We start from the raw sequence: 14,575 nt of genomic DNA on the forward strand, positions 1-14,575 counted from the left end.
TCAAGCAGGGAATTAACCTTGAGTCCTTATGCAGCCACGAGAGATATAAGCCTGACTTCAGCTCCGCCACCTCCCGAGATCCATGAAGCTTTATCTGCTTAATCCCTGGAGAAGGAAAGCAGTCTTGGGAGATTCTTGTAGTGCAGGAAGAGGTCAATAAAGTTGCTTATTCAAGCTATTCACCAGAGGCTCCAGTTGCTTGAACCGGACATTGTACATCTAAAATATCCGTCCTTAATCCTGCTTTCTTTTTTACTTTAGTTTGGCATCAGCATTGGCAGAGGGCACCTTGTGGATGTCACCATGGAGAAGAAGGAGAACTTTCCACCTCTTAATTCCCTGAATGAGTACCAGCCAATCGGGACAGCTGATAAAACCGATATGAGCAGCAACGCTCAAAAGAATGGTGGAAACCAAAGAACCATGCAGCTGAGAAAGGAAATCTCCCTCCTGAACGGCATCTGCCTAATCGTAGGAAATATGATTGGATCCGGGATATTCGTATCACCTAAAGGAGTACTTAACTACAGTTTGTCCTATGGATTATCCCTAGTCATCTGGGCCCTGGGAGGGATGTTCTCCGTGATTGGAGCTCTCTGCTATGCTGAACTGGGCACCACCATCACCAAGTCAGGAGCCAGTTACGCATATATCTTGGAGGCCTTTGGAGGCTTCATTGCCTTTATACGCCTGTGGACATCGTTGTTGATCATTGAACCAACCAGCCAGGCTATAATTGCAATAACTTTTGCCAACTATATCGTGCAGCCAGTCTTCCCTTCTTGCCAGCCTCCGTACATTGCTTGCCGTCTGATCGCCGCTGCTTGTGTATGTGAGTATTCCCCATAGATCCTCCGGCTTGAATTTGCTTCCATCAGAGCTGGTGGGAGGGGGTGGTGGTGACAAAGGAAGGTCAAGAAGTGGACCTCCTGCCTTGTGGTCTGCCGTGCCTTTAAAAATGGGATTTGCTTAGCAGCTAGTGCAGAAGCAGAGCGGTGCATATGGTAGCGATACAAGAGGTACCCTCGTTTTTGCGCAGAAAAGGGTGAAAAGCAAGGGTGTGCTGTGGTTCTACAATGGGACGCGGTGGCTCAGTGGACGCTGAGCTTGTCGATCGAAAGGTCGGCAGTTCGGCGGTTCGAATCCCTAGTGCTGTGTATCAGGGTGAGCTCCCGTGACTTCTCCCAGCTTCTGCCAACCTAGCAGTTCAAAAGCACGTAAAAAATGCAAGTAGAAAAATAGGGGACCACCTTTGGTGGGAAGGGAACAGCGTTCCGTGCGCCTTTGGCATTGAGTCATGCCGGCCACATGACCACGGAGATGTCTTTGGACAGCACTGGCTCTTCGGCTTTGAAACGGAGATGAGCATCGCCCCCTAAAGTCAGGAACGACTAGCACATACGTGCGAGGGGAACCTTTACCTTTACCTTACTTTGGTTCTACTGAACTGAGGGACAAGTCTATCCTTCAGAAGCTTAAGGTGGCATCCATGGTGGTCCTTGACCTTCTGGAGTAAACTCAAACCAGAGTCAACCAGAAAGTTCCATGATTGATTATGGACTTCAGCTTGGGTCTCTTAAGTGCTTGTCCAATGCCTTGAACCATCACACTATGTTGCCTCTCTTAAGATTCAGCTGAAAAGATGGATTTAACATTATTCTGTTTTTTTTTTCTCGAGAAGCATGCACACAAATAGCTGTCAACACAGTGTAAATGCATAGCTACTCCTCGACCACAATTGAAACCCAACATTTTTGTTGCTAGGCGAGACATTCGTTAAGTGACTTTCACCCCATTTTATGACCTTTCCGGCCACAGTTGTTAAGTGAATCATTATCATTGTTAAGTGAGTCACCTGGTTGTTAAGTGAATCTGACTCCCCCGTTGATTTTATTTGTCAGAAGGGTCGCAAAAGGGGATCCCGTGATCGCAGGACACTGCAACGGTCATAAATATGAACCGGTTGCCAAGTGGCTGAACTTCTATCATGTGACCTATGGGGATGCTGCCATGGTCATAAGTGTGAAAAAAAAATTCAGTGCTGTTGTAACTTCGAACAGTCACTAAAGAAAGGTTGTAAATTGAGGATTTAACCTGTGTAATAATTTATGACTTAATAGAGCCGTGATGGTGAACCTATGGCACGCATGCCACAGATGGCATGCATAGCCATATCGGAAGTTCCACTGGAAGTTGGAAAAGGGGCCATTTCCGGCCTCTAGAGGGCCTCCGGGAGGGTGGGAAAGGCCGTTTTCACCCTCCCCAGACTCCTAGAAAGGCTCTGGAGGCTGGGGAGAGCAAAAAACGGGCCTAACGTGCCATCGCGTGCCAGGAGCGTGGAGGGGTGGTGGTCATAGAATTATGGATGTGGGCATGCACACCTCCCCCCGCTCCTGGCACGCGATGGCAAAAAGATTAGCCATCACTGTAATGGAGCATTTGGGAGCACAGAAGATTGCTTGAAAACACCTTGATCTTTCCACTTTCCATCCATCCTTGGACAAGATGCAGGATGAAAAGGTGCCGGAGACACGGGATTTGCACACTCCAAAGCTTCCTTTTTGAGATTAAAAAGAAGGGATAATCAGGACCAATCAGGACACAGTACAATGCAATACAGCAGTCTTAAAGCTATATTGAGGGTTTATATATTGCCAACTCAACAAGTTAGGTAATAATCATTTCCTAACAGTAATGGCTGTTGTTTTTACGGAACAGTTCGCAATTCAACTCTATGGGAATCCTACGGAAACATATTCATTAAGCCGGTGCTTCTCAGTAAGGGATCAAAGGAAAAGAGACTTACTAATTGGAAACTTAAAAAAAAAAAATTACTGAGACATTCTAAAGAGAAGGCGAAGCTTGTTTATGATTACGTTGAGCCAAGAGATCTGCTCATCATTGATGGGTACAGTAATATGCCAGAGTATTAATCATCCTGGGTGGATACTCTTAGGGTGTGTAAAGACCTTTTCTTTCAGGGTAATAATAAGTGATCTCAGCAGCTTGGGTTACAGCTGCAAGAGATGGAAACTTTACGCAATAACCACCAGACAAAATACCCTGTGAGACTATGGAGGAAAAGGGATTTCATCACATTTGTGTTTACCGAGCAGCTATCTGGGTCCTGACACTGAGCTGGAGTTTGGTTGAGTTGCTGTGGTGGATGAAGAGAAACAACTTCTGCATTAGGAAAGGATAGTAGTTAAGTAGCTTTTGAAAAGGTTACTAAGCTGGGGTGCCCTTTGAGAAACCGATGCTGAAAAGCAAACTGAAAATCGTGCAGGGGTCAAATAATTCTCCAAAGCACCAGAGGCCAGGGCAAGAAAACAATAACCAAAGAGAGAAGCAACCTGCAGAATTAAGGAGAAACTTCCTAACAGTGAGGACAATTCGCCAGTGGAACAGCTTGCCACCAGAAATCATCGGTGCTCCATCACTGGAGGTTTTTAAGAAGAGACTGGACAGCCATTTGTCTGAAATGATATAGGTCCGTGATGGCGAACCTATGACACACGTGCCACAGGTGGCACGTGGCGCCATATCTGTGGGCATGTGAGCATTGCCCTAGCTCAGCTCCAGCAGACATGTGCTTGCCGGCCAGCTGATTTTGGGCCTTCTGAAGTCAGGAAATGGGCCGTTTCCAGCCTACGGAGGGGCACGGAGGGGGTGGGGAAGGCCGTTTTCGCCGTCCCCAGGCTCCAAGAAAGCCTCTGGCGCCTGGGGAGGGCGAATAACAGGACATCCGGGCCCACCAGTAACCTTTTTGCCATCGCGTGCCAAAAGCAGGAGGAGCGCAAGCATGGGGGGACGGGGGAATTATGGGTGTGGGCACGCATGCCTGCGACACCCCCCCCCACACTTTTGGCACGTGACGACAAAAAGGTTAGCCATCACTGGTATAGGTTCTCCTGTTTGAGCAGGGGGCTGGACTAGAAGACCTCCAAGGTCCCTTCCAGCTCTATTCTATTCTAAATTCTATACATGTAGGAAAAGAAGGGAGACCGAGGCTGGGCGTGGAGTTAAGAGAGGAATCAGCATGGAGTCATTAGGTTGCCACAAACAATCCCAAATCCAGCCCTCCCCCCTTTGAATTCCATTAAGTCAGGGGTGTCAAATCCGCGACAACATGTCGTCGTCACGTGATGTATCGCAACTTTCCCCCCCTTCACTAAAACGGGTGGGCGTGGCCGGTGCGGGACGCATCCGGCCCACGGAGCTGCGAGTTTGACACCCCTGCATTAAGTCTTATTGGGTGCCAATCTAGTTCTGAGCCTTAGTTGGATAGAAGTTTGTACATGGGATTGAGAAATACATCTTCTTAAACTGGAACTGAGCAGGTAGTCCTGATTCCTAGTGTCTGGAAATAGACTACTAAGCCTTATTCACAATAATCTTTAACTGAACAAAACACTGCATCCCCGGAATTTTTAAAACCATATACCGTATTTTTCGGATTATAAGACGCACCTACCTTTTTTGGTGAGGAAAAGAAGAAAAAGAAATCGGCCTCTGCCTCTGAGCAATTTTGCCTCTTTGCAGCAAACAGCAAACAGCCTGCTTTACTTTCATTTTCATTTTCAGCATAGCTTGATTAGCACAAGGAAAAAAAAATCTCCAACAATTTACCTCATTGCAGCAAGCAGCAGAGCCCTGCGCAAAGCAGCTGAGAGCAAATCAGCTGAGAGTCGGGAGTCCGATCCAATCAACTTGTGCTAATTAGGCTGTGCTGAAGCTGAAAGGAGCTGTTTTTTCTTGCTGTTTGCTTGCAAGGAGGTAACTGCTGCGAGGCAGAGGCCAAAGGGTGGGGGTCAGTGGGTGAGCAGGAACTTCTTCACCTCTGACTGGATTTCCATTCTTCTATTCCCCACCATCCAGTCAGAGCTGAAGAAGCTTCTTGGGTAAGAAGCGAAACATCTTCAAAGAAAAACCAGAAAGTCCAATTGCCTCTTGAAAAAACACCTTCGGGTTTCACATAAAAGACATCTTTTAGTAGGAAGTTTCATTAACTGAAACCAACTTTTTAAAAAAAAAAAAATATTACTGCATGTTTTTTTGAAGTGAGCCATGCATCTAATTGTATCTTTTCTTTCAAAAGGAGCCCCACAGCTGAGGAAACATATCAGAAAGAAATAGTTCCCGTTAAAACGATGCAAAAATACGTTGGACCTAATTCTATTTTTTCCTGTCCTTCAGATACCATAATTTTCTTTAAAATTAAAACCCTCCAACTGTTTTCATTGCCAAGTGACAGATTTGAGGCAGCATTTCCTATTTTCAACAAAAATTTTGTCAGTTAAAAAGAAATGTTTTTTTAAGATGTGGATTGCAAACAAGAATCTGAAAACAAACAATATTTTCCCCTTTTTTCGGTACTCTTGCCATGATGTTTGTCTTATGAGGTCCTTCCTGTTTTTGCCACTGGAAGTGTTAACAGAGCAACCAAATTGGCTGTCTGCCCCCTTTTAAACCTTGTGGTTCTCTTTAATTTATGACTATTTTTTCCCCCTAACTACTTCTATAAGGATTATTCTTTATATTATTCATGTTGTCTTGTATTCTTGTATGCACTGCACCAGTGGAGGCTAAGCCAGGGGTGAAATTCAGCAGGTTCTGACAGGTTCTGGAGAACCGGTAGCGGCAATTTTAAGTAGTTCGGAAAACAAATATCACCTCTGGCTGGCCCCAGAGTGGGGTGGGAATGGAGATTTTGCAATATTCTCCCCCCAGGAATGGGGAGGGAATGGAGATTTTGCAGTATCCTTCCCCTGCCATGCCCACCAAGCCATACCACACCCACCAAGCCACGCACACAGAACCGGTCGTAAAAAAATTTGAATTTCACCACTGGGCTAAACCAATTTCGTTGTATACATGATGTACAATGACCATAAAGGCTTTGACTTAACACAACCTTCTTAGCTTGTTTACTAATATGGCATTTTGACTGTTAACTCTGGCTTGGAAAACTTCACATCAGGGCTTGCTTTAAAAACAACCAATGTCGTTTAGAAGGAGCCTTGGTGGCGCAGCAGATTAAAGTGCTGTTAAGTAGTACTTACCTGCCAGGTGCCTGCGATTACTGCGAGTTCAAATCTCACCAGGCTCAAGGTTGACTCAGCCTTCCATCCTTCCGAGGTAGGTAAAATGAGGACCCGGATTGTGGGGGCAATAAGCTGACTTTGTATTAAAAAAAAGAACACCGCTTAGGGGGTGGCCAAAAGCCCTACTAAGCAGGTATATACAAAAGTATGAAGGCTATTGCTTAACGCATTGTAAGCCGCCCTGAGTCTCCGGAGAAGGGCGGCATATAAATCGAACCAATAAATAAAATAAATAAATAAATAAATGTCACCATCGCTTTCTAATGCCTTCCTTTGCTTCCCTTTTTTGTCTTGTAGGTCTTCTAACATTTATAAATTGTGCCTATGTTAAATGGGGAACAAGGGTGCAGGATGCATTCACCTATGCCAAAGTCATTGCTCTAATTGTCATCATCGTTACAGGAATTGTTAAACTATGCCAGGGTAAGATAAATAGCTGAACATACAGAGGTTTGTATCGATTGTTTTTGCATTGAGAACCAGTTGGGTTCTAGTCGTTAAAAGGCACCAGGTTAGAAACGGGGAATTCTAATACTGTCTTGGGCACGAAGCAGGGGTGCTATTCAGCAGGTTCTGACAGGTTCTGGAGAACCGGTAGCAGAAATTTTGAGCAGTTCGGAGAACTGGCAAATACCACCTCTGGCGGGCCCCAGAGTGGGGTGGGAATGGAGATTTTGCAATAGCCTTCCTCCAGGACTGAGGAGGGAATGGGCATTTTGCAATATTCTTCCCCCAGGAGTGGGGAGGGAATGGGGATTTTGCAGTACCCTTCTCCTGGAGTAGGGAGGGAATGGAGATTTCGCAATATCCTTCCCTCAGGAGTGGGGAAGGAATGGAGATTTTGCAATATCCTTCCCCCAGGAGTGGGGAGGTAATGGAGATTTTGCAGTATCCTTCTCCCAGGAATAGGGAGGGAATGGGGATTTTGCAGTATCCTTCCCCCAGAGTGGGGAGGGAATGGGGATTTTGCAGTATCCTTCCCCCAGGAGTGGGGAGGGAATGGAGCTTTTGCAGTATCCTTCCCCCAGGAGTGGGGAGGGAATAGAGATTTTGCAATATCTTTCCCTTGGAATGGGGAGGGAATGGAGATTTTGCAGTATTCTTCCCCTGCCACGCCCATCAAGCCACGCCCACAGAACCGGTAGTAAAAAAAAAATTGAATTCCACCACTGGCATGAAGCCACCAGGTGGGTGACCTTGGACCAGTATTTCTTTCTGGGAAGAAGAAGAAGAAGGAAACCAATCACTTCCAAACTTTGCAGCAACTTATCCATGTAATCAACCAGGAGTCAAGGCTAACTAAAATAAGAGTTTGATGTAGCGGTGAAGGCATCAGGCTAGAAAACCGGGAGACTGGGAGTTCTAATCCTGCCTTAGGTGCAAAGTCAGCTGTGGGAACCTTGGGGTAGTCCTTCTCTCTCAACTCTTAACAAGAGTTAACAAGAGTTCTGAAAATCTTTGCCAAGAAAACTGCAGGGACTAGTCTGGGCAAACACCAGGTGTCAATGCTGCGCGAAGCACAAAACGATACAGATAAAAATTGAGCAACAAAAACCATATGTTGAGCAAGCACCCATTTGGGTTATTTTTCATCAGAAGGTATAACACTTGTTGGTCACCTCAGTAGCTAGACCAGGAGTCAGCAACCTGTGGCTCTGGAGCCGCATGTGGCTCTTTCATCCCTCTGCTGCGTCTCCCTGTCACCGGTCGGCTCCACAATTGATAGGGCTTTTGGTTAGGATAGGTAGAGGAAAAAGGACACCGCGCTAGGAGGAGACTCTATGGTGAGGGAACCGGACTTCCGGTCGACAGAGGAAAAATGATGCCATGCTAGGAGGAGACTCTATGGTGAGGGAACCGGACTTCCGGTCAGCTCCAGAATTGAATGGGGGGCTTCCGGTTAGAACCTTTGCGGCTCTTTGAGTGTTTAAGGTTGCCGACTCTTGAGCTAGGCTGACCCAAGAGGATATGTTAAAGAAGTGGTCCACAACCTTTGCGCCTTGGTGGCCCTACTGGGGGGGGGCTTAGGAAGAGGGGAACCGGGCCGTGGGAGTGTCGGGATGACATACGCACATGTGGGCAGCTCAATTTGCACAAATTGAGCTGCGTGCACGTTCGGGCCAGTGCAATGCTCATGTCAGTTGAGTTACGTGGCCCAGTTATGAATAGACCGTGGCCTGGTAGTGGGTCACGGCCCAGAGGTTGGGGACCCCTGTGTTCAAGAGGTCCCTAACGTGAACAATTTCTCTTTATGAAAAATCAATCTTGTCATCTCAATGAATTTCTGGGTAGGCGTGAATGAGAAATTGTGATATAAGCTGAACTGGAACTAAAAGGTTTAGCGATATTTTCAATAGATTTAACGGAGAGAAAAGCTCTGACTGAGCTACAGCATTAATCCGTTTAGCAATCCATGGCTTTATGCTATATACCCAACAAATATTTTAAGAACATTCACTACTTATTTGTGCTTAGCACTGCCAAGCTCTTCCACAATTCATTTTCCTCTTATCCCTCCTTTTAAACATTTTTGTAGTTGCGTGTATACTGATCTTTTGGGAAAATGCTTCCTGCGTCGGGTAAAAGGAACTGTAATCCACAAAAGCTTACCGTATTCCATAGTAAATTGGTTACCTTTAATCCTTGATTTATGACCATAATGGAGGCCAGAATTGTTGTGTCATGTGTAAGTCAGTGCACCCATGTTACAGATACAATTTTATGACATTTTTTGGTGGTGGTCCTAGAACATGCTGCAGTCATTAAGCAAACCCATAGAATGCAATTGGCATTTTTTTTTTGCCAAGAACTGGAAGTAAATGCTGGAAATAAATGTCCCTAGCCAAAAAAAAAAAAAAAAGGAAGTGGCTGTGCGAGAACCGCTGCCGCCGGGGGCGAGGGAGTGGTGGTGGCAAGGATGGGCGGTCCGGGGCTTCCCTGACTCCCCACCCGAGCAGACTTCTGGCATAGCCCCAGGCCTCTGGGGGGAGGGAGGGAGGGAATCCCCAGCCTGCTGCTCCTGCCCCTGTCACCCCCTTGCCCCCAACAAGAGCAGTTCTCGTGCTGCTGCTTCTCCAGCATCACCAGTAGCAAGTGCCGGGGCAGAGAGGGCAGGGGCAGGCTGTGGTGGCAGGCCGTTCTCGCCGGGTAACAGACAGGCTGCTCCTGGAGCAGGCAGGAGAAGGAGAAGCCACCAGCGGGGAGGTGAGCTGCCCCAGGAGGACTGGAGGAGAGCGCAGCTCCTCACTCATGGAGATCCACCGGCGGGGAAGTGGCCGCGGAAAGTGGTAAGAAGTGCACGAGCCAGGAAGCAGTCATGCTCCTTGACAGGGAGAGGGTTGCACATTCACACCAGCAAAGGTTTGTGTGATCTGTCCCCGTGTCTACACACACACAAACACAGCCAGCCGAGGGTTAAGGAAGCACTTGGCACGTACACAGGTCGTTATCTCAAACTTGGCAACAATATAAGCACCGTCTGCCAAGAGCTTTTACTGCAAAAGATAACACAAAATTACATACGCATTGTAAATAGTCCAGCAAAACAATATCCCTTCGGCAGCTTCAGGCGTTGTTCAAGTGACTAGCCAGAGTTAGTTTTTGTTCGTCACGGAGTTTTACCAGCCACCACCCTCTCTTATATAGTCTCTGGGGTGTGGTCCAGTGACTCAGTTCTAATCCCTAGCACGCCTCCTTAACTGCTGCAACCGTTTATCACGCCTTCGTTGGCATGCATCCAGGAACGACGGCTCTCCTTCCTCGCTCTCATCAGAGACACCTGGCTCCTGGCTAATCTCCTCTCCCTCGGCCGGCACCTGAGACAGTGCCAGAGGGGAGGGGCCTGGAGAGGGTGGCCTGGCTGACCCCTCTCCCTCATGTTCGGAGCCTTCTTCCTCCAATGAGATAGGCTCAGAGGGCAGGGCCACAACATTGTGCAACCCTCTCCAGCCAGGGAGCATGACCGTTTCCTGGCCAGCGCACCTCTTACCGCGACCACTCCCCACCGGTAGATCTCCATGAGTGAGAAGCTGCACTCTCCTCCGGTCCTCCTGGGGCGGCTTGCCTCCCCGCTGGCAGCTTCTCCTTCTCCTGGCTGCTAGAGTCTAAATTATATCTTGTTCAAAATTTTCTGCAATGGGTATTCACATGGGTGAGAGAGCCTGTTATTAAGTCATCCAGTTAATACCACATTTAATTTGATCCAGAAATTTGTAATGTACTTAAATTATATTACTGTTTGAAGATACTTTGGCCTATAAACCAATAACGGGAATGACCTTGAAAAGCTGTTTTGCTAACCCTTGTGTGCATATTGCTGACAAGGTTGCTTGTATTTTGAAGCCAAGATCTCCGAGTCTCTTTCCTTTAGTCATACGTGTGTTTTTTTTTCTTTGTTATTTGTCTATTGTTCAATTTCGGCCACTTGGCCTGGCTAATCTGTTTTTCTTATGAGCTGCAGTATCTGAGCCTGTGGTAGGTTTATCACGATACTCGGTTTCAAAAACTCACTTCTTTATTCCTGTTTGGCTTGGAAATTTCAATCACACGCTAGGACGAGAAAAATAGGAAGTCTGTACTTCCATTGTGCTGAAAATGCGTTTATACCTTCAGCATATTGTTTATTCACCAGCGGGGCCTATGGAGAATCATCCATTATCATAATAAGGCATGTGTATCCTTTCTCATATTACGTTAGCCACCATCCTTTCTTCCTTTAGGAGGCGAGATGTGGAAATTGTTTTAAGGTGATTTAGATTGTTTTGTATTCATCACTTTAAACATTGCAGAGGATTCTAGATAAACTCCTATGAAGCAACTTTGCAGTTTGTTTTCTAAGTGATACTGAATAAAAACAACTACTGGTTGTAATTTGATTTTTTTTTAAAAAAAATTACATTTTATCCACTGTTCAAAAAAAAAAACCCAACAATTTGGAAAAATGGTGTGGCTTAGTAAAAATGACACTTTCAGTACACCTGAAATTAAAGCTGGATTTACAGCTTTAATATCAAGCCGATGTCCCTTTCTTTGTTCAATATCCAGCTGGATGAAACGTCAAGAGAGATTTTAAGACGCTGTTGTAAGATGTTTTGCTGAACGATTACGGGAAAACAGTACATCCAGTCTAACAAAGAGAAGTATTAGGGGTAATATTGCATTCAGTTTTGGTCACCACGATGTAAAAAAGATGTGGAGACTCTAGAAAGAGTGCAGAGAAGAGCAACAAAGATGATGAGGGGACTGGAGGCTAAAACATATGAAGGACGGTTGCAGGAACTGGGTATGTCTAGTTTAATGGAAAGAAGGACTAGAGGGTGACATGATAGCAGTCTTCCGATATCTCAGAGGCTGCCCCAAAGAAGAGGGAGTCAAGCTATTCTCTAAAGCACCTGAGGGCAGGACAAGAAGCAATGGGTGGAAACTAAATCAAGGAGAGAAGCAATTAAGAAATTTCCTGACAGTGAGAACAATTAATCAGTGGAAGAACTTACCTCCAGAGGTTGTGAATGCTCCAACGCTGGAAGTTTTTAAGAAGAGATTAGATAACCATTTGTCTGAAGTGGTGTAGGGTTTCCTGCCTAAGCAGGAGGTTGGACTAGAAGACTTTCAACTATTCTGTTCTGTTCTGTTCTGTTCTGTTCTGCTGTTCGGTCCGGTCCGGTCCTGTCCTATCCTATCCTATCCTATCCTATCCTATCCTATCCTATCCTATCCTATCCTATCCTATCCTATCCTATCCTATCCTAATAGCAGTCTTCCAGTTCTTGAATGGCTGTCACAAAGAAGAGGGGGGCAACTTAGTCTCTAAAGCACCTGAAGGCAAGACACAACAAATAATAATAATGGGTGATTGTTAAAGAGAGATCTAACCTACAGCTAATGAGAAATTTCCTGATAGAACAATTAACCAGTGGAACAGCTTGTAGATACTCTATCACTGGAGGCTTTTAAGAAGAGATTAGATAACCATTTGCCCAGAAGGGTGTAGTAGGCTCTCCTGCTTGAGCAGGGAGCTGGACTAAAAGACCTCCAAAGTCCATTTCAACTCTATTAATCTGTACTCTATGTTTTAAACGTATTGCCTGACTATGAATTGGGAATTTTTCCCATTCATTATCATCTAGTAAGGCAAAAAACAGTAATAGTTGCTCTAGTAATGGACAATTTGATCACATTGGAGTAGCTTCAAAATTATTTCCCGGGGGCTGAGGCTAAATAAGGAAATAAGAATAAACCTTGATAGCTACATGTACTTTTGAAACTTCTTCCCTAAATGATGTCTACTGGGTGGTTTAATATGTGCTTGGTCTAAAAAGTTAGATTATTTCAGTACAGACCCCAAATAAAGGAGTTAGCACATGAAGGAGAAGACATCTACAATCCTGGCACTGATAGGGACATTTAAGATATGAATCTGAAATTAAGACACTGACTCCAAACTACCCTGCTCTAGATTAAAGCAAAGAGGATTTTTTTTTATGCATTTCGCCTCCAAAAAAGAGAGATGACTTTTTTTTAAAAAAAATTAATTTATATGCTGCCCTTCTCCGGAGACTCAGGGCGGCTTACAATGTGTTAAGCAATAGCCTTCATACTTTTGTATATTTATACAAAGTCAGTTTATTGCCCCCATAATCCGGGTCCTCATTTTACCTACCTTAGAAAGGATGGAAGGCTGAGTCAACCTTGAGCCTGGTGAGATTTGAACTTGCAGTAATTGCAGGCAGCAGATGTAAGTGGATGTTAATAAGTGCTTTAGTCTGCTTTAGTCTGCTGAGCCACCAGAGCTTTTAAAAAATGAGTGCTTAAAGAATGGGCATTTTGAATTTCTGGGAATTGCTGAGAACATAGATGTCTTTGGGTTGACGTTTTATGGAATCAAATCTTGACAGCTTGATTCCATAAAACCAGTTTCTGCTTCTTGCTATGATTTAATATGGAATCCTGCTAAATTTCTGGTGGGATTACCAAATGTTTGTCAGATTCAGCAACCTTGTGAGATCGTATTAGGTGCTGTCTTATTGTCCTATTATAGATATCAAGGGACGCAGTGGCTCAGTGGCTAAGATGCTGAGCTTGTTGATCGAAAGGTCGGCAGTTCAACGGTTCGAATCCCTAGTGCTGTGTATCAGGGTGAGCTCCTGTTATTTGTCCCAGCTTCTGCCAACCTAGCGTTCGAAAGCACATAAAAAGTGCAAGTAGAAAAATAGGGACCACCTTTGGTGGGAAGGGAACAGTGTTCCGTGTGCCTTTGGCATTGAGTCATGCCGGCCGCATGACCACGGAGACATCTTAGACAAGCCAGCTCTGTCGAAACGGAGCACTCCATTTCGGCTTTGAAACGGAGATGAGCACCGCCCCCTAGAGTCGGGAACAACTAGCACATATGTGCGAGGGGAACCTTTACCTAGATATCAGAGGTTCTGTATAGTTGACATTTTTCTTATTATGTTGTTCTAAAAAACCAACCTCTTCATTGTATATGTTCCAAGGTTGCATTTATTTCTGTGTTTTTCTTTTATATCCAGGATACTCAGAACATTTTCAGGATTCTTTTGAGGGGTCATCTTGGAACCTCGGAGGAATTTCTCTTGCACTTTATTCTGCCCTGTTCTCATACTCAGGTTGGGACACCCTGAATTTTGTAACTGAAGAAATAAAAAATCCAGAAAGGTAAGAGCTTCTTGGTGCTTTTATTTTTTAACAACAAGTAAAAACCCTCACAAAGTTTAAAAGACCCTCACCTAGTTTTAAAACTGACAAGGAGTTTGATCCCATAAACAAAGGAAAAAATTTGCATTAATATCAGTATCTTTGAATCCTGCAAATAGAAGGGGAAAAGGAAAGAATTATGGAGTTGAAGAGATTCCTTAAAGCGAATTTTGCTTGCTTGTAGGCAACATAGAACATTGCTTGCTGAATTGATATAGTTGAGCATACCTGCTTTTTATGGCTTTTAATTTTATGTCTTGGAGGAAGAAGTTTCAATCTAATTTTTTGTTGTTAATATATTGACTTTTGGGGGGTCCTTAGTGCTCACTGAGCTTGGTTATTTTCCTGCAAACATTTCATTACCCAAACTGAATAATATCATCAGTAGTGCTTCTAGCTTCTAGCATTGATGATGTTACTTAGTTGGGTAATGAAACATCTGCAAGAAAACCACCAAGCTCAGAGAGCCCCAAGGATACCCCACTTTTCAACCTGTTGTGGCCCATCAGCGGCCTGTGCAGCTAGTAGCTGATTCAGACAGCGAGGAGGCTGGTGTGGTGCTGCACCAGCAGCCTGTGCAGCTGGCACTCGAGTCGGACAATGAGGAGGCTGGAGAAGATGTGGTGCCAGAGGCGGGGATTCAGCCAGGGCCTTCAGAACCTCCAGAAGCTCCCATAAGTGAAGAGGATGAAGAGGAGAAGCCTTGATGCATGGGTGCGCAGAGCTGCCAAAAGGCAGGAGTGCCTCCTCAGGAGGAG

General features: G+C 45.2%; 1 protein-coding gene across 1 annotated transcript in view; it reads left to right on the forward strand.

Moving 5' to 3' along the window:
- The first annotated feature begins 303 nt into the window (after positions 1-303).
- Positions 304-14,575, forward strand: part of SLC7A6 (solute carrier family 7 member 6) — a 35,350-nt gene continuing 21,078 nt past the window's right edge. The window contains exons 1-3 of the mRNA XM_070953259.1: positions 304-832; positions 6,402-6,527; positions 13,634-13,778. Of these exons, the coding sequence (XP_070809360.1) occupies positions 304-832; positions 6,402-6,527; positions 13,634-13,778 (800 nt within the window). The remainder of the gene's footprint in view (positions 833-6,401; positions 6,528-13,633; positions 13,779-14,575) is intronic.

This window comes from Pituophis catenifer, unplaced genomic scaffold, assembly GCF_029215685.1.
Source record: "Pituophis catenifer annectens isolate HBS135680 unplaced genomic scaffold, rPitCat1.0.hap2 SCAF_13, whole genome shotgun sequence".
Classification (NCBI taxonomy): Eukaryota; Metazoa; Chordata; class Lepidosauria; order Squamata; family Colubridae; genus Pituophis; species Pituophis catenifer.